Source organism: Schistocerca americana, chromosome 1 (genome assembly GCF_021461395.2).
Source record: "Schistocerca americana isolate TAMUIC-IGC-003095 chromosome 1, iqSchAmer2.1, whole genome shotgun sequence".
Lineage (NCBI taxonomy): Eukaryota > Metazoa > Arthropoda > Insecta > Orthoptera > Acrididae > Schistocerca > Schistocerca americana.
Window position 1 is genome coordinate 1,073,409,166 of NC_060119.1, and position 24,110 is coordinate 1,073,433,275.

Sequence of the window (24,110 nt, forward strand, 5' to 3'; positions counted from 1 at the left end):
TAACTTTTACAGCAATGATTAGCGAGTTACTACCTTCGATAGGTGAAAGCTATAAACCAAAAGTGTTGTTGTCGTTGTGGTCTTCAGTCCTGAGACTGGTTTGATGCAGCTCTCCATGCTCCTCTATCCTGTGCAACCTTCTTCATCTCCCAGTACTTACTGCAACCTACATCCTTCTGAATCTGCTTAGTGTATTCATCTCTTGGTCTCCCTCTACGATTTTTACCCTCCACACTGCCCTCCAATGCTAAATTTGTGATCCCATGATGCCTCAGAACATGTCCTACCAACCGATCCCTTCTTCTAGTCAAGTTGTGCCACAAACTCCTCTTCTCCCCAATACTATTCAATACCTCCTCATTAGTTATGTCATCTACCCATCTAATCTTCAGCATCACCACATTTCGAAAGCTTCTATTCTCATCTTGCCCAAACTATTTATCGTCCATGTTTCACTTCCATACATGGCTACACTCCATACAAATACTACCAAAAGTGAAGTCTAAGTAGAACAGAAAGTGATGCGCGTTACAACATGAATATGCATCATATAACCAAAACTAAGAAGTTGAAACAGCTGGTTGCAAATTACGCGTTTGGGTTTCGTATGTCGGTAGATTCATGGAATGCGATGAAATCATCTTTTGAATGATGTATCGTAATTCTTTATTTTCCGTGCTTGCTAAGAAAATATTGGCGAACATTCCACCATACGCAATGTGATATATGCATTCGCCCTTAGTACAATATATTGATTCCAACAATTTAGACCAGCTCTTAAATAAAATGCCTGTGAAGTGCATATAATGTTACGCTCCAAAACAATAACCGCAAGGCAGATCCAGAACAAACTTTTGCGATCCCTACAGTGATATTTCGATATTAGGACCAACTGCTACTCACAATCGCCTTCCATAAGTTGAAGGGAGGATTCTTTCACCATCAAACACCAGAGGCTGTCCCGCTAATCAATGATGTCATAACGTAATTACTTGAGGAAATCTAACAGCAGCTCAGAGGTCTGTAGACTCAGGCATGTGTCAGTTCATTTTATTTTTTATTTATTTACACGTCAAGTTCCGTAGGACCAAATTGAGAAGCAAATCTCCAAGGTCATGGAACGCGTCAGTACATGAAATTACAACATAAAAGTAATAACAGATAAAAATAAATGTTCAAGAACCTGAAAAAAGTCAGTCCATAAGTTTAAGTAAACGCTATCAGCAATACAATAAGAATCAGCTTAATTTTTCAAGGAACTCCTCGACAGAATAGGAGGAGTGACCCATGAGGAAACTCTTCAGTTTCGATTTGAAACCGCTTGGATTACTGCTAAGAGTTTTGAATTCGAGTGGCAGCTTACTGAAAATGGATGCAGCAGTATACTGAACACCTTTTTGCACAAGAGTTAAGGAAGTCCGATCCAAATGCAGGTTTGATTTCTGCCGAGTATTAACCGCGTGAAAGCTGCTTATTCTTGGGAATAAACTAATATTGGTAACAAGAAACGACAGTAAGGAATATACATATTGAGAGGCCGATGTCAAAATACCCCGATTCGTGAACAGAGGTCGACAAAAGGTTCGTGAACTCACACCGCTTATTGCCCGAACCGCCCGTTTCAGAGCCAAAAATATCCTTGTAGAATGGGAAGAGTTACCCCAAAATATAATACCATATGACATAAGCGAATGAAAATAAGCAAATTAGACTAATTTTCGTGTCGAAGTATCACTCACTTTTGAAACCGTTCGAATAGTAAAAATGGCAGTATTAAGTCTTTCAAAATGGTTCAAATGGCTCTGAGCACTATGGGACTTAACTTCTGAGGTCATCAGTCCCCTAGACTTAGAACTACATAAACCTAACGAACCTAAGTACATCACACACATACATGCCCGAGGCAGGATTCAAACCTGCGACCGCAGCCGTCGCGCGGTTCCAGATTGTAGCGCTTAGAATCGCTCTGCCACTCCGGCCGGCTATTAAGTCTTTGAACAAGATCCTGAACGTGGGCTTTCCACGACTGCTTACTATCTATCTGAACACCTAGAAATTTGAACTGTTCAGTTTCACTAATCATATGCCCGTTCTGTGAAATTAAAACGTCAGGTATTGTTGAATTGTGTGTTAGAAACTGTAAACACTGAGTCTTACTGTGATTTAACGTTAGTTTATTTTCTACAAGCCATGAACTGAGGTCATGTACTGCACTATTTGAAACCGAGTCAATGTTGTACACAACATCCTTTACTACCAAGCTAGTGTCATGAGCAAACAGAAATATTTTAGAGTTACTCGTAATACTAGAGGGCATATCATTTATATAAATAAGGAACAAGAGCGGACCCAACACTGATCTCTGGGGCACCCACCACTTGACAGTACTTCACTCAGATCCCACATAACAGCTGTTATCAACATTGTGAATAATGACCTTTTGCTGCCTGTTGCTAAAGCAAGAGGTGAACCAATTGTGAGCTACTCCCCATATTCCGTAATGGTCCAACTTCTGGAGCAATGTTTTGTGATCAACACAATCAAATGCCTTAGTTAAATAAAAAGATACGCCAAGCGTTCGAAATTTTTTGTTTAGCCCATCCAGTACCTCACAGAGAAAAGAGAATATAGCATTTTCAGTTGTTAAACGACTTCTAAAGCAGAACTGTACATTTGATAGCAAATCGTATGATATAAAATGATCAATTATCTTTACATACGTAGCCTTTTCAATAACTTTTGCAAACACTGATGGCATAGAAATAGGTCTAAAATTGTCTAAATTATCCCTTTCTCCCTTTTTATAAAGCGGCTTTACTACTGAGTACTTTAATCGCTCAGGACACTGACCATTCCTAAAGGAAAAATTACAAATATGGCTAAATACTGTGCTAACATGTGCAGCACAGTACTTTAATATTCTGCTAGACACTCAATCATAACCATGAGAGTCCTTAGTCTTCAGTGATTTAATTATTGACTCAATCTCCCTCTTGTCTGTATCACAGAGGAGTGTTTCAGACATCAATCTCGGAAAAGCATTTGCCAAGAAAGTTATATGATTTCCTGTAGAAACTAAATTTTTATTTAATTCACCAGCAATGCTCAGAAAATGATTGTTAAATACTGTAGATATATCTGATTTATCAGTAACAGAAATATTTTTACTGCAAACTGACTTTATATCATCGACCTTGTGCTGCTGACCAGACACTTCCTTCACAACTGACAATATGGTTTTAGTTTTATCCTGTGAATTAGCTACTCTATTTGCATACCACGTACTCTTTGCCTTCCTAATAACATTTTTAAGCACCTCACAATACTGTTTGTAATGGGCTACTGTAGCTTGATTGTGACTACTTCTAACACTTCGAAGTAATTCCCGTTTTGTTCTACATGATATCCTTATCCCACTAGTCAGCCACCCGGGCTGTCCATTACTGCTAATACCCTATTTAGAATGTTCTAATGGAAAGCAACTCTCAAAGAGCATGAGAAATGTGTTATGGAAAGCATTGTATTTATCATCTATATTATCGGCACTATAAACATCCTGCCACTCTTGTTCCTTGACAAGTTTTAAAAGAACTCTATTGCTGTTTGTAATTAAATATGACATTGGTTTGAGTACAAAAACCTTTTAGTATTAAAATTTGTGCATCATGGTCTGAAAGGCCATTCACGCTTATACTAAGAGAATGCTCATCAAGTACTGAAGAATGAATAAAAATATTGTCTATGAGTGTGCTACTGTTCCCCTGCACCCTAGTTGGAAAAAACCCAGTTTGCATCAGATCACATGAATTTAGGAGATCTACCAACACCCTTTTTCTTGCACAGTCATATACAAAGTTTATACTGAAGTCACCACATATAACTACTTTCTGGTACTTCCTACAAAGTGAAGCAAGAACCCTCTCTAGAGTGAGCAAAAATGCTCTAAAGTCAGAGTTAGGGGATCTATAAACAACAACAATTAGAAGTTTAGTTTCACTAAATTCAACTAACGCTGCACAACTTTCAAATATCTGTTCAGTGCAGTGTTGTGATACGTCTATGGACTCAAATGGAATACTGTTTTTTTACGTACAGAGCCACTCCCCCATCCCGCAAGGAACTCCTTGAAATCCGCAATTTACAGCGTCATCATACTGTTACCAGGTATGCAACTCTGCAAGCGGAAGAGTAAGGTGTGGAATGCAAATCTTGAGGCAGAAATTCCCAAATACGTTGCCAGTGTCGTTACGTGAGGGGACTGCACCTAGTTGATAAATGGTGGTGTCACGCTGCATTCGCCATATAGGCTAACGTGAATAATCTGCTTGTTGACGCAGGAGAACGTGGAGCCTGAGAGGCTTGCACACGGTACCGCTTACTTGTCGTTGTCGTATTTGGCCTGGTGAGGGATACGCCCTTCCTCTGAGGCTTGAAAACACGGGAGAGCTCTTCGGTGCTGGAGAGCTCTTAGCGCTTTGTTCCTATGTTTACGCGGCTGCCACGCTAGGGGCTTCAAGCTGGATCATCCGTTCCAGCGTGTAGGTCGAGGGGTGCAATGGTACAGGGTGTAATAACTTGCTGACACACAGACAGAGAGAGGGAAGGAGGGAGGGAGAGAGAGAGAGAGAAAAAGAGAGAGAGAGAGAGCATTCTGCCCTGAGAGAGAGTGAGAGAGAGAGCATTCTGCCCTGTGCTACATTCTTCTCTTTCCTGGTAAACGTGGGGCGCTACCCGGACGACAGTTGCAGGAATTACTTTGTTTACTAAGACAGAGCAAGAGCGAAATTATTCGTTTCGTGCGGAGAACCGTACGTGACCGCCTCCGACTCAGAAGAGAGTGTATGAGTTGTATCTCGCTTTAAGAACCGACAGTGCCTTCGATAATTAGGCACAATGTATTTATGTCTGTACGTAGAGTCCACCATAATTAGTATCGAAAACCGACACGAGTGAAAGAGTGTCATTCTGCCGCTTACGAGATAACTGCGATTGTGTACCAACCGCAAACGGACTTCGGTGAGAAACACTGTTCTGGTTAACACAAATGTACACTGACGGAAAAAATCGCAGCATCAAGGAGTTCTGAGACATAACGAAAGATGGTAGGCTTCTTTCTGCATCTGAAAGATGTTCTCTCATAAAATTTCGTGCCAGTCACGTAAAGAGTGGTGCTAATAGCACCACAGCGAGGACGCAAATCGGGTTTGCTTTAACTACACGCTGTAATGGGCATGTGCGTTAGTTACCTTTGAGATTGGACGTGGTGAGTTGATGTTAGTCAAGAATGCCTTTAAAGCGACGAAGACGCCATTAACAACAACTCTCTGAGTTAGAACGAGGTCGTGTAATAGGGCTAAGAGAAGCTGGATGTTCCTTCTGCGATATTGCTGAAATGTAGCCATGATTGCTATCAGCGGTGGTCACGAGAATGTACGGTCACAAGAAGACCGGGCTCAAGACGGCCACATGGCACTACCGAAAGGGAAGAAAATGGCTCTGAGCACTATGGGACTCAACTGCTGAGGTCATTAGGCCCCTAGAACTTAGAACTAGTTAAACCTAACTAACCTAAGGACATCACAAACATCCATGCCCGAGGCAGGATTCGAACCTGCGACCGTAGCGGTCTTGCGGTTCCAGACTGCAGCGCCTTTAACCGCACGGCCACTTCGGCCGGCGAAAGGGAAGACTATCGTGTTCGGCGTATGTCTCTGGCGCATCGTACTGCATCTGCAGCAGGAATTTCAACAGCAGTTGACAGTACAGTGACACAATGAATTGTTACACATCGGTTACTTGGACAGCTTCGAGCCAGACGCCCTGTAGCGTGCATTCCACTGACCCTGAACCACCGCCATTTGCGATTTCAGTGGTGTCAAGAGCTCATTGGAGGGCAGCTCGGAGGTATTTTGTGATTTCTGATGCACGCTGATTCTGCCTTGGTGCCAGTGATGGCCGTGTGTTGTGTATTGGTTAGGAGGCGGCCATTTGAGGGTCAGTAACCAACCTGTCTGCGTGGTAGACACACTGGACCCACTCCTGGGGTGGTCTGGGGTGCGATTTCGTAGAGCGCTCTCCTAGTTGTCCCACGCACCCTAAGACTGCAAATCTTTACGTCAGTCTGGTGGATCGCTCTAATGTGTTGCCATTCACGAACAGCATCCCAGAGGGTATTTTCCAACAGGATAATGCTCGTCCACATACCGCTGTCGTAACCCAGCATGCTGTACAGAGTGTCGGCATGTCTCCTTGGCCTGATCGATCACTAGATCTATCTCCAATCGAGCACCTGTGGGGCATCATCGGACAACTCCATCTTCATCCACATACAGGATTAACCGTCCCTGTATTGCACGACCAAGTGCAACAGGAATGGTACTCTAGCCCACAAATTGACATCTGGCACCTATACGAAACATTGGATGCACGTTTGCATGCTTGCATTCAACATTCTGGCGGCTACACCGGTTATTAATGTACAAGCATTTCACATTTGTAATGAATTATAACCTGTGAGCTTGGAATGTTAATGACTTAAAATATGTTACCTAGACGAATGTCTTCCCGAAATTTTATTATTCTACATTAATTATTTTTTGGCGTTTAGTTTTCTTCCGTCAGTGTATAATGATAATCTTTGTCACTCATATTTAATTTCCAGCCTTCAAACATACATTCAGAGCTTTTCTACATACCTTGCAATTGTGCAAAATCGGTAAAATCCACAAGTGAGAAGCAAGAAAAGCAATCTCCAAGTTAAAAGCGTTAGTGTTTGTTACTACAGCTACTTCAAGATAAAAATATTATGTAAACTTTTTTCTATACAGTATTTTTTGCTTCGACTGTAAAATTTTCGAATGGAGATTACTATTTTTGCCTCTAGGCACCTCATTTACTCTTTGTGCTTACTGCCTGTATCACTACAGTGAATTCCTCAGTTGGTTTTTGATTGGGTTACGGTGGACGTATGCAGTTCAGTTTCAACGAGGATGAGAGAAACTCATTACCCAGGGGGGCTGCAGAGCTTAAGTTCCCATTCAAGAGACGGATCATCATTCATAGTGTCCTACGCCCTCAGCCCAGGTGGTGTTTGAAGAGCTTGGGAATTTACAACAGTACGCAGACGCATATACCCAATGATCCGACGCTGTGCGCCGACACCTGTATTCCAATTGGTTCAAATGGCTCTGAGTACTACTGAGGTCATCAGTCGCCTAGAACTAAGAACTAATTAAACCTAACTAACCTAAGGACATCACACACATCCATGCCCGAGGCAGGATTCGAATCTGCGGCCGTAGCGGTCGCTTGGCTCCAGACTGTAGCGCCAAGAACCGCACGGCCACTCCGGCCGGCTCTATTCCAATTGTGGGCTAAATTATAATGGGGACTATTTCTTCTCCCAGGAGCATCCTAACATATTATCCATAACATTGATGCGATCGAGCCACTTGTGTCATGGAGGCGGGGAGTTTGCAGATGAATAGCGCCATTTTAGTCTGTTGGTCATGTTCTTCGCAATTTCCCTTCACCTTCAAACCCCGAACTGCGGCACTGATATTGCTGGTTGACAGCTCAAGCAAATGATTTACTCCAAAGCAGTGTCCTTGCATTCCAACACTACAATGGCAATACAAAGGCGTCGAAAACAATAGCATTAAAGCGCCCACCCCTTTCGTGACGCTTTCCAGGCAACGAAACCAAGGAAACGGGACAGAGCTATAGGTTCTCCGCCCGGAGGTCATCGTCTCGGCTGTTTTTCTTCTGCGATTTCTTGATAACCGTATCGAGACACAAGTCGCTTCATCTTCCAGCATTCATAAAGATCGAAAAATTTTGATTACATAAATATACATTGATTTTATGAGTTATATTACTGTTAACGACATGCGCAGAGGATCAACTGGAGTATGTATATGGGAGAAAGACGAATGCATGTCTCTGAGAGAGTGTTACTGCATGCTCTACGAGTATTCACGACGTCACTTAATTCGGTAGTCACCATAGTCGTTTCCATGTAGTACTGTTCTTGCTCCATCAATGTAGTCAGTTTGTTGGGCGGACAATATGTGGGAGTCTTGTGTGTTTCGCAAGGAACACGTTTTCCCCAACACAGTTTGATATTATAACCTAATATACAAAGATTACAGATAAAAAAAAACTTTTGTGATATTTACAACTATATTCCGATTTTAGCGATATTTGTTGCAGTAAATCGTCTTCTGTACCGTCAGTCGCTGTACCGTGGAGTTAAAATTGCACGCAATTACCAAGTTTTACTAGTTAGTGTTTATTGTAACTAGGGATGTGCTAATGTAACTAGGGATGTGCTGAACTATTAATTACTTGTAGTTAATTACAACGTTCCTGTTCCAACCATGTGATAGGTTCCAGAAGCTTGTTGATTGTTAGATCTCACATAGAGTGAAGTACGCTGAAACCAGTGAAGTAGTTCACATCATTTTAGCTGTGTTTTCTAAGTATGTTGCATGGTTAAGGAAATCAATCTGAACTTTGATTCGTTTAAGATCCATGATGACTTCAGCAAACAATAACTCACTATGTTCCTTCTACACGCGGAAGTGAATGTAAAATAATTGTACTTCCCTTTGCTACAGTGTATCACGTTTGCATAATACACGAGTACAGGACTGACTCACAAGAGTGTACTATAGACTCTAAGCTGCAAGCGTTTCCTCGACGAAACTGTGGAACTGACTGCGCAGTGGAACTAAGTACTTATTAATTGTTACCAAAGAAACGAATGCGTTCCAGTAGCGAGTAACATCCTATCCGCACCTGTCGTAACTCTTAGTCTTGTCTGCAATAAAACATTTATTGCTAAATGTTGTAGGCGCAATAACATCCTGGCCGCACGGAACTTTCTGTGCGTAGCAGGGTGCGATATAGAACTCTGATGCTTTCTGCTACTGTGGCACGGCACGAATTGTATTGATTTGTTTGAAATTTTAGTGACAAGAAGAAAAGCATTGAAATAAAAACTGCGTACTTAAAAAACATCCAAAAACAAGGTGGATAATGAAAACTCGATTTGCCCTTTATTTATTTATTTCTTTATACGGTGCAGCGAGAAACTTATTATTTGTATAATAGGTACGACTCAGTCAAGCGATTATTTTAATAGCTACGTTAAATATTCGCCTATCCGTAATTGTAACAGATGCTCTGTGGATCATAGGTCTAATACTATAAATATATTATGGGAAATGTAATTTGTGTCTTTGACTGTAAATGGGAGATTAATATCCTGAAGGAAAGTCAGAATTCAAGAACATATAATTATCTGCTGATTTTTATTGAAAGACAGGGTCATGTCAATCTTAACGTGACAAATTCAGTTACTTAAAGACATGAGCTCTTATTTCTGTTCACTTTACCTTTCAACTCCTTATATTGTCGGAGCTACTTGTCAGCTTTCGATGTAGTGTATATAATATGTAACACAGTGTTCATGTCTTTGCCACACACATTTTGAGCAGAGGATTTTCCTACACTGTTCTCGCGGTCTTCTACGAACACTCCCGTTGCCAACTAACAAATGTTACTTAATACTTGTGAAGTGTCTGGGAAGGTAGCTTTACATACCTTAGCCTCCAGCGTCTCCAGTTGGGCCATTCGTGGCTGCAGCGGCACCACGCCACCGCCCTGCAGCGCCGTCTGCAACAGAAAACAACGCGTCAGCTGCCATATGAGGAGCGCAAGCTGCAGTCGCAGTGATTACACGGGACTAGGGGCCGCTCACCGTTTCGAGATTACTGTTGACAGCTTCATTTCCTACAGACAGCTCTTACAGCGTTGCTAGTAATATGTTGAAACAGCAATCAAGTTTCTCATCCAAGAAGTACACTACTGGCCATTAAAATTGCTACACCAAGAAGAATTGCAGATGATAAACGGGTATTCATTGGCCAAATATATTATACGAGAACTGATATGTGATTACATTTTCACGCAGTTTGGGTGCGTAGATACTGAGAAATCAGTACCCAGAACAACCACCTCTGGCCATAATAACGGCCTTGATACGCCTGGGCATTGAGACAAACAGAGCTTGGATGCCGTGTACAGGTACAGCTGCTCATGCAGCTTCAACACGATACCACAGTTCATCAAGAGTAGTGACTGGCGTATTGTGACGAGCCAGTTGCTGAGCCACCATTGTCCAGACGTTTTGATTTGGTGAGAGATCTGGAGACTGTGCTGGCCAGGGCAGCAGTCGAACATATTCTGTATCCAGAAAGGCCCGTACACGACCTGCAACATGCGGTCGTGCATTATCCTGCTGAAATAATGGGTTTCGCAGGGATCGAATGAGGGGGTAGAGCCATGGGTCGTAACAAATCTGAAATGTAACGTCCACTGTTCAAAGTGCTGTCAATGCGAACAAAGGTGACCAAGACATGTAACCAATGGCACTCCATACCATCGCGCCGGGTGATACGCCAGTATGGCGATGACGAATACACGCTTACACTGTGCGTTCACCGCGATGTCGCTAAACACGGATGCGACCATCATGATGCTGTAAACAGAACCTGGATTTATCCGAAAAATGACGTTTTGCCATTCGTGCACCCATCTTCGTCGTTGAGTACACCATCGCAGGCGCTCCTGTCTCTGATGCAGCGTCAAGACTAACCGCAGCTATGGTCTCCGAGCTGATAGTCCGTGCTGCTGCAAACGTCGTCGAACTGTTCGTGCAGATGGTTGTTGTCTTTAAAACGTCCCGATCTGTTGATTCAGGGATCGAGACGTGGCTGCACGATCCGTTACAGCCATGATGACTGTGATATCGACTGCTAGTGATACGAGGCCGCTGGGATCCGCATGGCGTTCCGTATTAACCTCCTGAACCCACCGATTCCATATTCTGCTAACAGTCATTGGATCTCAAACAACGCGAGCAGCAATGTGGCGATACGATAAATCGCAATCGGGATAGGCTACAATCCGACCTTCATCAAAGTCGGAAACGTGATGGTACGCATTTCTCCTCCTTACACGAGGCATCACAACGTTTCACCAGGCAACGCCGGTCAACTGCTGTTTGTGTATGAGAAATCGTTTGGAAACTTTCCTCATGTCAGCACGTTGTATGTGTCGCCAACCTTGTGTGAATGCTCTGAAAAGCTAATTATTTGCATATCACAGCATCTTCTTCCTGTCGCGTCTGTAGCACGTCATCTTCGTGGTGCAGCAATTTTAATGGCCAGTAGTGTACAAATAAAACTGGTCACACTCAAAAGGAGTGACGATCAACTTGTAATCTTGTTACTATTGGCAATCTTTTTCTTTCATTCATGGGCTTCCGGGTGCCCAGTTGCCAGTCTCTGGCCCGCCAGTGCTTCCTGTCCGTGTACCCTTTGCGATATGAGATGGTGCATAAGTAGTTGGTGCACAAGTTCGTAGCATTTTCCCATCACTTTAATAAACACAACCGATACGCATAATAAAGATTTTTGTCATTAATGATATATTCTTCTTCAATATTTATAACTGTCTGAAACGCAGGGGTAACTTCTAGATTCCGCGACTGTTGAAATCATGTGGTTTTGAGGCGAAGAAGTTTTCGAGGAGAGCATTTTCATCCGGATAGGAAGTTCTTTGAAGATTGTTCGATAGAAAGCGGTAGGGGTGACATTCTGAGGCCGCAAGATCAGGTGAATAAGGTTGGGTGCAGAATGACTTCCCAACCCAACTCCTGCATAAGGTTTGTTGTCAGTCTGGCAGAATTTGGGTGCTGTTATCGTCTATTAGCATCACTTCACGCAGCCTTCCTGGTCGCTGTTCTTGGACTGCGTCGGCAAGACGTCTCAGTTGTTGACAATAAATGTCAGCAGTGATGGTTACACCTCGGCGAAACCATTCGTAGTACACCATACCGTCGCTGTTTCACCAGATGCATCTTTCGTGGGTGCACGCAGGCCTTTGTACAGGGAGTTGCTGCTTTCTTTGGGCAAAAAAGTTCCTTTATTTTTCTTGTTAACTTATAGACACCATTTCCCGTCACCAATAACGATAGAGGATAGGAATGGCCGGTGTTGTTCGCGAGCCAATTAATGACGACAAGCAGAGATGCACTTATGGCCACCTGCAGATTTTTTTTTTTTGGGCAGGAGCATGCTGTACCCTTACGCTCGATGTTTGAACCTTCCTCATTGCATGCGAACGATAGCACGATGTTGGAATGTTCACAACTCATCACATTTGCCAGTTCTCCAGTACATTAGCGTGGATTTTTTGGGTTAATGCGTGTAAATGATCTTCATCAAACCGTGAAGGTATTCCTGAACGTGAAGAGTCACTAATTTCAAAACGATCCTCTTTAAAACTAGAAACCATTTCCTTGCCGTGCTCTGTCTAATGGCATTATCCCCATGCAAGGCGCAAATGCTGGCAATGTTTCGTTCGTTGATTTCTAAGACCTATTAATTTATACACAGTAATCACTATACCGAACAACTAGTATGTTCCGAGACGTTGTGCGGATGTATTTTACTTCTCGTTCGCTGATGAGCAGAGCCGATTTTGTTTAGCCCAACCAAGGGAACTAAGTGTGTGGTAAGAAAGTGGCGAATCTGGTTTTAATTGCCTTGCCGTAAGCGCAGTGTTGCTTTGTTTTTGATTTTTCCGTGCTCATTCTGCGAAGAGTAGGTAAGTAACAACTGTAAAACTTTACACCAAGTGCTGTACATTAATAATTTTTCCTGATTAGACGCTTGACGAATTTCACTTAGACTATTAGTAAACAAATTCCCCGCCCCCCTCCCCTCCCCCAGTTCTCTAAAGAATAGAACTCTTGTGCATAAAACAGCTTTAAAGGTTTAGTTTCTTTAAAGATGAGCTAACAAGTTACATATTTGACGTTAAGTATGTAAGCGAGAGAAAGCTTAGAAAAGTTGTGAAACTACGAAAGAAATTTGTTGGAAGTCACGAAGTGCTCTCATTATCAAACACTCTGTGAGTTTAGACTGCGTAATTAGAGCTCCGTTTTAAGCAAAAGCCTAGTTTTACACACATTTCAATGTTTATGACCTCAAATCTCCTGCAGTCGCAAAATGATGTAATTTTGCAGGTACATTCAGTGGTGTACAAGGCGTATCATAATTAATGGCTTAAATACATACAGTTGAAAGAACGCGATACTAGAAGCAAAAAAAGTCTTGGTAAACGCACGGTCAAAAATGCATACCTTAAGAGCTACGAGCAATTTTTCATCTTCGATACCATGAAACAAATCTCTTCTGCTGCAAGTTCTTTGCTCTCCTTATTTTGGGAAGTGGTAGTATGGACCAATATAAGCCAAAAATGTCCAGCAAACATGTGCTCTAAAACGCATATCTTAAAAGTTACGAGCACTTGATCATTAGAAGAGTTGTGTTTCAAAGTAGCTTCGCAGCGTCATCATAAATAAAATGTTAAAGCATTTCCTTGCCTGTAAATCAAAAGTTCACTAAAGAATTCAAATGAAATATCCGGCTAATCTTATACCAGTTACTTGTTGAATCATATGCTGTTCTTTCTTGTTCTGCGAGTTTTTTCTTTCCGTGCTTTTTTTTCCTTTCATAACAGTATATACTTTCTACTTCACGCCTTCTGCATCTTTGCCACCAAAACCCAATTTTTACACTTAGACTTTACTGATAAGATTTGGTAATCTCCAGAACGAAACACATTGATTGCATTTTCGTATAAATATTCCGTCTGCCATCCTCTTTCGTTACCTTTGTTCTCGTAATATTCCCCAAATTAGTTACGTTGCTACGTTATGAATGGTATCGTTTTTCTCACTGTTCCGTTCACCATCACACCATGCTGGAATGCATGTGCAATTGCGCGAATATTTGATTCACTCTACAGCCGTGTCTATTTCAACTCCACGGAATTTTCTACGCAATACTCAGATCTGCCACTCGATCTTAGCCCTGCGGTGAGATGTTACGGTTCAGTCTGTCATTGTCCTAGGGCTTTCAGTACATTTCTAGAGGTACCGGTAGTATTAGCAATTTGATACTGAGCATGGCGTAACCGCAGTCTAGATTCCTAAAATAAACGACAGTCTCATAATTAAATAGTTGGACTGTGCTATTTTGTGAACTCAGATATAATTGTATTTCCGCTAGGCTACCTCTGAAGGCTGGACTAAGACTCAAACAAGGATCGATATTCTGTGACGAAGGAAGGTCGTGAACACCCAAGTCATCAGTAATAGTGTGATGTGGAGAATCTGTCATGAAATTCGTTCACAGCTCCTTAAGGCCGCCTCGGAAGTCGAAAACAGAATGATAGCACAGCGATTCGAATTCCACCCATATCAGATAATAGTCTATTCCTTCAACCACTGCAGCACTTACCTTGGTAACGCTCTTCCTAGACAGACCAAGCAGTTGAACTGCCTGAGCAGTTGATTTGTTTTAGGGCTCCCAGCAAATGTTCACGACGAGTTATCATTTGAATATATGTGGCTCTCTAACACATTCTTTGCACCCCATGTAATTTGGGGTGCAGTTGCTGGCATGTTTGCTGTCGGTGTAGAATTGTGTAATGGGATAGCATCATTTGCCCTAATGGGCTCAACTTTAACCAAATATGACGATCACCCCATGGTTTGGTACGACTGAGGACATCACATCAGTCCACAGCTGGTATGATCGTCTGCATTAAGGAAACTTAGTAGAGTGATTATGTCTCCCAACCTCGTGTGATTATACAATAGTACCAATCCAGGAGTATGTCAACGATGATCTACGGATCAGTTTGCAGTTTTACAAATGTCATTCCGAAGGAAAAGGATTGACTTTGTTGACACGTTTTCTTTGTCTTGTGATACCAATCCATTTATAACATCATGTTATGCGTGCACAGGATATAATGTGTCGGAGACTTCTGTATGCTGAGTAATCTATGCAAACATTGTAGAAAGTGGCATGGGGCAATACGATAATTTCTCATCAGTAACATGATTTAACAGTTTTTCATCAACTGAAAGACTCAACATTTATTAAAAATTTTAACTTAAGTTTCGGGCAGATATGTTTCAATTTCTGATGCTATGAAAAGCTTATGATGATGCAGAAAGATAAGCTTGCAACATCATCACTAAATTGTTCCATTTTTTTCTGTCAACAGAGAAAAAAAGAGAGAAGCGAGAGGTAGAGAGAGAGATTTCATTCAAGCATATCTTGTACTGTTCGTACATTCTCTCTTCTACTACGTTACTTTCAGGCTGCCTTTGCTGAAATAAATCTGTAGACAAAACGTCTTATAAGCATAAGAAGATTGTGGGTGATAAGTAAAGGAAAGCTAATTAATTTGAACACTACAGTGATTCACCAACACTTGTCCTATTGAGTATGGTACTTGTCTTCCTGCTACCTGTTATCGGGCTTTACCACCCACATAGTTAAATGGAAAATTAAAGATGCATGTGGGACATGAACCATCAAATAACTTTTCATACTTCACGTACAAAAATCATTGTGAGAGAACCTGTTTTTATAAATTTGGGCAAAGAATCTCATATAGAGGACAGAAATAGATTATTACACAAACGTAAAAAAGAACGACATTACAAAATGAAGTTAAGCAACTTAATTTACTAAACCTCAACAAACACTTCATACAGAGAGAATGTTTGTAGTATGGTTATAATAGCCATTTATACTAAAAACTAATATAGGGCGGAACAATTTTTAGAATTAAAGCTAAAGTTTTGAACTAAAAAAAAATGGTTCAAATGGCTCTGCGCACTATGGGACTTAACATCTATCGTCATCAGTCCCCTAGAACTTAGAACTGCTTAAACCTAACTAATCTAAGGACATCACACAACACCCATTCATCACGAGGCAGAGAAAATCCCTGACCCCGCCGGGAATCGAACCGGGAATTTTGAATTTCAGAATAATAAGAAACAGGAAACGCTTTAATGTGAAAAGTGTGCAAAAGCAAAAATCTCAAAAAAGGAAAAGTTAGAAGCGTTTAGATATCTTCAAGAAATGTTGTGAATAGATTAAAAAATATGTAACAGACCTAAGAATCAGTAAACTGGAAAGAGCATATGAGAACGAAAGTGTGATATTAAAGCAGGATATGTTTATAGTTAAGTTAGAATGATTATATGTATATGAAAGATTAGAAAATCGCAAACTGAATGATTTAGATGCGATGTAGAGAAAATGTTATAACAAATAAGAAAGTGCGGCTGAGAAATGGGAAGTAATTGTGAGATTTATTTTAATATATAGAACGTATTGGAGGTAATGGTAAAATGAGACAGAGTCTTTGAATGTTACAATAGAATGAAAAAGATTAGATAAAAAATTGAAAAATTGCTTATTTCTGGAAAGATTTAAAAACAAGGCGTTATGGAGATTACGCTTAACCCCTTAATTCGTGAATAAATTTTTACGAATGAAAAAAATTAAAAATAATGTCGCTGTAGAAGTACCCAGAACACTCAGGAGACGGCTGCACGCTTCACAAGCTTTGGTAACCTCATTCAGAATCTGCACTTACCGGCACTGGGGCTGAAACATTGGTATGATGCGAGTTCGCGGCACTTGGCATTAAAGAGTAATAGTAAAAGACGCCAGGAAGTGCTTAGAACCAAAAAGAGAAAGATCCCAAAAGTATGAAACGACCAAGAAAGAAGAGCAAATGAAGTGCAAATGTGATCATAGATGAAGAATAGGATCACTAAAACAGTAACTATAAAGTGTCTGTCTACTGTGACTTTCTTGCTAGGCAAAAAAGATGCCCAGTTCAGCAGTGGTCATTAAGGTGCACATCAGTGTCCCTTATTGGCGTAATTCTCTGTAGCTCAATGAAATATTTTCCACTGCAGCATTATTTGTGATATAACTGCAGCAGTCACTTTCTGAAGCTCTTATTCACAATAAACTTAAAATACCCTTTTGTCCAAAACCATTCAGTAGTCATTCACGTTGGACATTACAGGCTACAGAATGTAAAACTCATAAAATATATGTTAGAACTCGCAAAGCAAATTCAAGGACGTAGCATTTTAAGTATAGAATTATACCATAGGTACTGTTGGTCTCTTGACATTTTACAGGGAGAGTCGCTGACAGTTCATGATAAACTGTTACGTCGCAACTGCAAACATCCACCGATGCAATGCGGAATTTCTGTTAGCACAGACGTACTCTCTTTTGTGCTAGCATCACGATCTCGATACGGGTTCGAATTTCTAAATCTAGTATCGTCAATCTCAGAACAAATCACGTGTCTAAACTATGCGGTAATGAAATTGAAATGGCAATAGACAATCTGTACCTGTGGTCCAGTAGTTCATTACGTGGAGACGTAAGGAATAGAGTATAAATCACAGTTCTCCCGTATCCCGTAGTTTGCTGTCTCCGTGTAACTAACTAAATTGGCGCAGGACAAAACACCGTACCTTGTCATAATGTGACGGCAAGGTCCAGCCACTAGTGCAGCACATCGCATACCTGGACGATAGGTCACATTCCAGCTAGAACAAAGACCTCCATGTAAACGTGAGCTTCTGATAATTCACATATTAAAACCGTATACCTGAGAAAATCTGTAAATAATTTTATAGTTTTTTTTTCTGTGTGCATCTCTGTGGAGGAAGAGGCAGTCTGTGATGTATTACTCTCTCGAAATTTCTTTGGGGGAATCACTCAGCTGACGGATTTCATTCACAGAAACGGCCTGAACAAGTAGTTCCATTTCGTTAACACGAGCAGCACTGCATTACGGCTAGCGACTACTGACCTCTCGTGGGCAGTTTCCTTAACCACTTTCGAACCGGTAAGCACGTGCTCGATAATGTCGTTTTCCTATCGCTTGTCTGCGCTGCGGAAACTGCTCTTCAGAAGAACGAGGGCGTCAGTAGTCTATAATCTATTAATACATTCATCTGTTTCTTATTTAATATTGTTGACTCAAGCGCCAGTTTCGGGCACTAACATGCTACATTTGCTGGTAAGGATGCTTATGGAATGTCGTCTCAGTTATGTGACTGGATTTATGATTCCCTGTCAGAGAGGTCACAGTTCGTAGTAATTGACGGAAAGTCATCGAATAAAACAGAAGTGATTTCTGGCGTTCCCCACGATAGTGTTATAGCCCCTTTGCTGTTCCTTATCTATATAAACGATTTGGGAGACACTGAGCAGCCGTCTTCGGTTGTTTGCAGATGACGCTGTCGTTTATCGACTAATAAAGTCATCAGAAGATCAAAACGAACTGCAAAACGATTTAGAAATGATATCTGAATGGTGCGAAAAGTGGCAGTTGACGCTAAATATGAGGTCATCCGCATGAGTGATAAAAGGAACTCGTTAAGCTTCGGTTACGCGCTATAAATCAGTCTAATCTAAAAGCCGTAAATTCAACCAAATACCTACGTATTACAATTACGAACAACTTAAATTGGAAGGAACACACAGAAAATGTTGTGGGGAAGGCTAACCAAAGACTGCGTTTTATTGGCAGGACACTAAGAACATGTAACAGACCTACTAATGAGACTGCCTACACTACGCTTGTCCGTCCTCTTTTAGAATACTACTGCGCGGCGTGGGATCCTTACCAGATAGGACTGACGGAGTACATCGAAAAAGTTCAAAGAAAGGCAGCACGTTTTGTATTATCGCGAAATATGGGAGAGAGTGTCACAGAAATGATACAGGATTTGGGCTGGACATCATTAAAAGAAAGGCGTTTTTCGTTGCGACGGAATCTTCAACGAAATTCCAATCACCAACTTTCTCTTCCGAATGCGAAAATATTTTGTTGACACCGACCTACATAGGAAGGAATGATCACCACGATAAAATACGGGAAATCAGCTCGTACGGAAAGATAGAGGTCTTCATTCTTTCCGCGCACTATACGAGATTGGAATAATAGAGAATTGTGAAGGTGGTTCGATGAACCCTCTGCCAGGCATTTGAATGTGATTTCTAGAGTATCCATGTAGATGGAGATGTAGATGCTGAGTGCCAAAGGATGCCGTCAGCTTAGCGGTTGTGAACTTCATACAAGCTTCTGCTCCCTCCCCCCATAAATATGATCGCATAGCGGTCTCAGGCAAAAGATGTAATAAAATGCACAATAATATAGGTAAATCTGCTTTTAAAAACTAATTTTGTTACAGTTTGATCACGCTGTAGGTTCAGATGACGATGACGACGAGAAGTACGGAAGAAATCGGACTTATACTTATTGAAGGAATAATCGCCACTGTTACCCGGGCCGGCCGCGGTGGCCGAGCGGTTCAGGCGCTCAGTCCGGAACCGCACGACTGCTACGGTCGCAGGTTCGAATCCTGCCTCGGGCATGGATGTGTGTGATGTCCTTAGGTTAGTTAGGTTTAAGTAGTTCTAAGTTCTAGGGGACTGATGACCACAGATGTTAAGTCCCATAGTGCTCAGAGCCATTTGAACCATTTGAACTGTTACCCGAAAGCTCATTTGCTTCGATTGTCTAATGTACCATAGCTCCATCCTCTCATTTACCTACGTGCTTCAAGAAATGCACTCCTGCCACAGCTCTCAGTTCTACCTAACGAGATCTGTTGTTCGACTATTTACAAACAAATATGAACCATGCTTTTCTGCTATGCCAATTACCGTTTACACGGCTTATGTCTCTTCTATTTCGAAGTGTTGATTTCCATATCCATGTTACTACACGGCTAATCCGGGTCATGGCTCACACTTCATCGTGCACAACCCCAGCTGTAGGTGGCTATCTAACGCCCTTCAGGGAAAACGAAAATTTGATTTCCAGTATTTCATATAACTACTGCCCCAATTTAATATGCTGTCATAATCTTTTCATTAAGATCTATAATCTTAAGTTAAAGGTTTAACACAGTAAGTCAAATGGTTCAAATGGCTCTGAGCACTATGGGACTTAACTTCGGAGGTCATCAGTCCCCTAGAACTTAGAACTACTTAAACCTAACTAACCTAAGGACATCACACACACCCATGCCCGAGGCAGGATTCGAACCTGCGACCGTAGTGGTCGCGCGGTTCCGGACTGTAGCGCCTAGAACCGCTCGGCCACTGCGGCCGGCGCATTAAGTCAATTTGAGGCAGCATAACTCATCGCGCATAAGTTACCAGACTACTTTACGCACCCAGTATTTGAGACTGAGAACACTTAGCGACTGCTAACAAACCCTAAGTCCGCAGCTCGTGTTCTAGTGGTTGCCGTCACGGTGGCTCAGCGTTTTCGGTCAGAGGGCTGGCTGCCCTCTGTTAAAAATAAAAAATAAAAAAAAACCTGAGTGAAGTATTCAACGATCAACCAGAGGACGTGTCATATGACGTCCGCCCCGGCCAACTGCAGAGTGGAAAAGAAAGTGTTTATCGTTGCTGCCTCTGGATCACGGGGTCGTGGGTTCGATTCCCCCCGGGTCGGGGATTTTCTCCGCCCGTGAATAGGATGTTCGTGTTGTCCTCATCATTTCAGCACCATTCGGGAAACCGGCGAAACTGGACAGCGAGAAGATTGGGAATTTGTACGGGCGCTGATAACCAAGCCGTTGAGCGACTCACAAACCAAAATCATCATCACCGTCATGTAATTTCAAGCCTTTTGGAACCTACTTCTCGCTGACAGCCTCCACAGAAAAATGAAAGGAAAAGAAATTGTCGTGTACTACATTTTCGCTGTTCATGCAATAAAACTGCGGTATAAGAGACGAATTTGCAATTTATTACCTCTTTACTACTAACTCCATTCGCAACACACCCACGTAGGCCATTCAAATGTACCTGCAAAATTACATCATTGTACGACACACAGTTCAGGAGATGTGATGTCGTAAACGTCGAGATGTCTGAAAACCTAACTTTTCTTAAAACGGAGCACAAATTACCCAGAGTATATCATCCGGTGTTTGATAATGAAAGAACTTGGCGACTACCAACAAACTTCAAAATAATTTCAAATCTTTTCTAAACTTTTTTCTCACTTACATGCTTAACGTCAGATATTTTGCACCTTCACTCATTTGTAAAGTAATTAGAAGTTTGAAGCTGATTTATACTTGGAAATTTGATTCTTTAAAGAATAGCGGTTTACTGGTTAAATATAACACCCATTATAACAATTGTAACAAATGTGTCTGCATGAATGTAACGATGAAATGCGAAAAATATCACTTTAGAAGTTGTTGTTGTTGTGGTCTTCAGTCCTGAGACTGGTTTGATGCAGCTCTCCATGCTACTCTATCCTGTGCAAGCCTCTTCATCTCCCAGTACCTACCGCAACCTACATCCTTCTGAATCTGCTTAGTGTATTCATCTCTTGGTCTCCCTCTACGATTTTTACCCTCCACGATGTCCTCCAATACTAAATTGGTGATCCCTTGATGCCTCAGAACATGTCCTACCAACCGATCCCTTCTTCTAGTCAAGTTGTGCCACAAACTTCTCTTCTCCCCAATCCTATTCAATACTTCCTCATTAGTTATGTGATCTACCCATCTAATCTTCAGCATTCTTCTGTAGAACTACATTTTCAAAAGCTTCTATTCTCTTCTTGTCCAAACTATATATCGTCCATGTTTCACTTCCATACATGGCTACACTCCATACAAATACTTGCAGAAATGACTTCCTGACACTTAAATCTATACTCGATGTTAACAAATTTCTCTTCTTCAGAAATGCTTTCCTTGGCATTGCCAGTCTACATTTTATATCTTCTCTACTTCGACCATCATCAGTTATTTTGCTCCCCAAATAGCAAAACTCCTTTACTACTTTAAGTTTCTCATTTCCTAATATAATTCCCTCAGCATCACCCGACTTAATTCGACTACATTCCATTATCTCTTTAGAAGTAAGATTACAAAAATAAATGAGTAAGAACTAAGGTAATTAATCTTTAGTTGAGCTGTATGAAATGTAATTACCATTTATGTTATTGTGATAGGTTGATCTAAAGTGTTCTACTGACACTAACAAAGAATGGTTTATTGCTGTAGATTGCTTTGCGGATATGACCCTGGAACGTCAGTATCTATCTACATCTACATCAACATCTATTTCTAATTATACGCTGCGGAAGTCACTGTACAGTGCATGGCGGATGGTACATCGTACCAATATTACTTCTTTCCTATTGCAGTCGTGTATGGAGCGTGTGGGTTGGCGGTAAACTTTCTTATCTTATGATCACTAAGCGAGATGCTTGGTAATAGCAGGATTATCACACACTCTTCTTCGAGTAGATTATTTAAGTTTAGACGTCGGGGGATCGCAAGAACGACGTCGTCTTTTTTCCAAGCATCCCCAGTTAAGAGGATCTCTGTCATTTTCATATGGTCTAAGCCGACTTCTTATGATTTTAGCCGTACGTTTTTGAATTCGTCAGGGTGTATACGACCCGGGACAACCGGGAAAAACCCGAGAATTTTTCGAAATTCCGGGAATTTTTCATTGTTTTAGCTTTCATTAATTTTTTGTAATTTTGACCTTCTCCCGCTTCGCGTTGTATCGCCAGTGAGCAGCAAGCAGCCAGATGCTAACGGGAAAAATTTTTCTCACGCGCCCTAACTGCCAGATTCGCGCATGCGCAGAGTTGTCTGAGGTATAGTGGAAGGGAGTTAGTCTCCACGTGACCCGTGTTTGCGTTAAGTGATTTCGCTGTTTCCTCTTGGTTTACAGCTCCCACGTCAAATGAAAACAAAACGGATTTCTGCGGCCGGGGGCTATCAAGTGAATTATAATACATTCTCGTAATTACGGAGGGCAAAAATATATTATTAGTTTCAGTTTTCTGATTTTATTTTATTTCCAAATTATTAGCAGTCAAGCATTAATGGCCTTGCAAAACAATGAAGTTATTTTTGTCAGTTTGCTAAAGAAATTTGGCTTTATTAATATTTCCGCTGAGGCAATCAATTTCTTTGAAACAAAATGTTTCGTTCCACAGTATTGGCTAATTCCAACTGTTCGCTGAATTTCAAGTGCACGTTATAATCTTCTACCATGTATGGCAAAATAAAGAACCAAATATGAGATAGTATAGTACTGGTACTCCAAGAAAATTTACACCCCAAAAACCACACTGAAAGCTTAATATCAGATGGGACCTACTTCATTGTGAATCTGGAAAAAAACGATGTGCACCTCGAGCTGAATTATGCCTTTTAGTATGGTTTACGAAATTCCAATGCTTTTGGAATATCCTCTGATGTCCTGTTTCTTTTATGGCGTAATGTAAGCTCTCTTAGTGCTTTGTACATACGAACATGCGGGCTTCCTACACCACTGCAGCTGCCCCCGCGCAATAATGCGTTTTCTGGCGCTCCCTGGCAACTGCTAAATCGAATCTATTTCCAACCGTCTCGGGATAGTATTGCGAACCGTGGTTCGAAAGGCGTTACTTTCAAAGTAAATTTCTTTTTACGCAAAATGAATTATGTTACGTGTGAGAGAGTGGGATTAATTTCCCTTGCTCCTTGCTCCAACTACCATTCCGCATTCAGAGTCTGTTAATTCCCGTCGTGCGACCATAATCACATCAGAATCCTTTTTACATGAATCACCTGAATGCAAATGATAACTCCGCCAATGCACTGCCCTTTTTATACCTTCTGTATGCTACACTACCGGCATCTGTATATGTGTATATCGCTGTCCCATGTCTTTCGTCGCCTCAATGGATAGTGTTCACGTACTCAGTCGTAATACGTCGAATATGCATATCTACATCTACATAGATGCTACGCAAGCCACCGTGCGCTGCGTAACGGCGGTACCCTGTACCACTACTTGTCATTTCTCCCCCTGTTCCACTCGCTAATAGAGCAATGGAAAAACGATTGTCTGTACGTCTCTGTATGAGCCCTAACTTCTCGTATTTTTTCTTCGTGGCCCTTACGCGCGATATATGTTGGCGGCAGTAAAATAGCTCGGCAGTCAGCTTCGATTGCCGCTTCTCAAAATTTTCTCAATAGTGTTTCTCGAAAAGAACGTCGCCCTTTCCTCTAGGGATTCCCGTTGGAGTTCCCGAAGCACCTCCGTAACACATGTTGTTCGAACCTACCGGTAATAAATCTAGCCGCCCGCCTC

The 24,110-nt window shown here is 41.5% G+C and overlaps 1 protein-coding gene across 1 annotated transcript in view; it reads right to left on the reverse strand.

Annotated features, from left to right (window-relative positions):
• The window catches only part of LOC124617385, a 1,108,641-nt gene that overhangs the window by 151,876 nt on the left and 932,655 nt on the right, over positions 1-24,110 (reverse strand). The window contains exon 5 of the mRNA XM_047145260.1: positions 9,607-9,678. Coding sequence (XP_047001216.1) covers positions 9,607-9,678 — 72 coding nt within the window. The remainder of the gene's footprint in view (positions 1-9,606; positions 9,679-24,110) is intronic.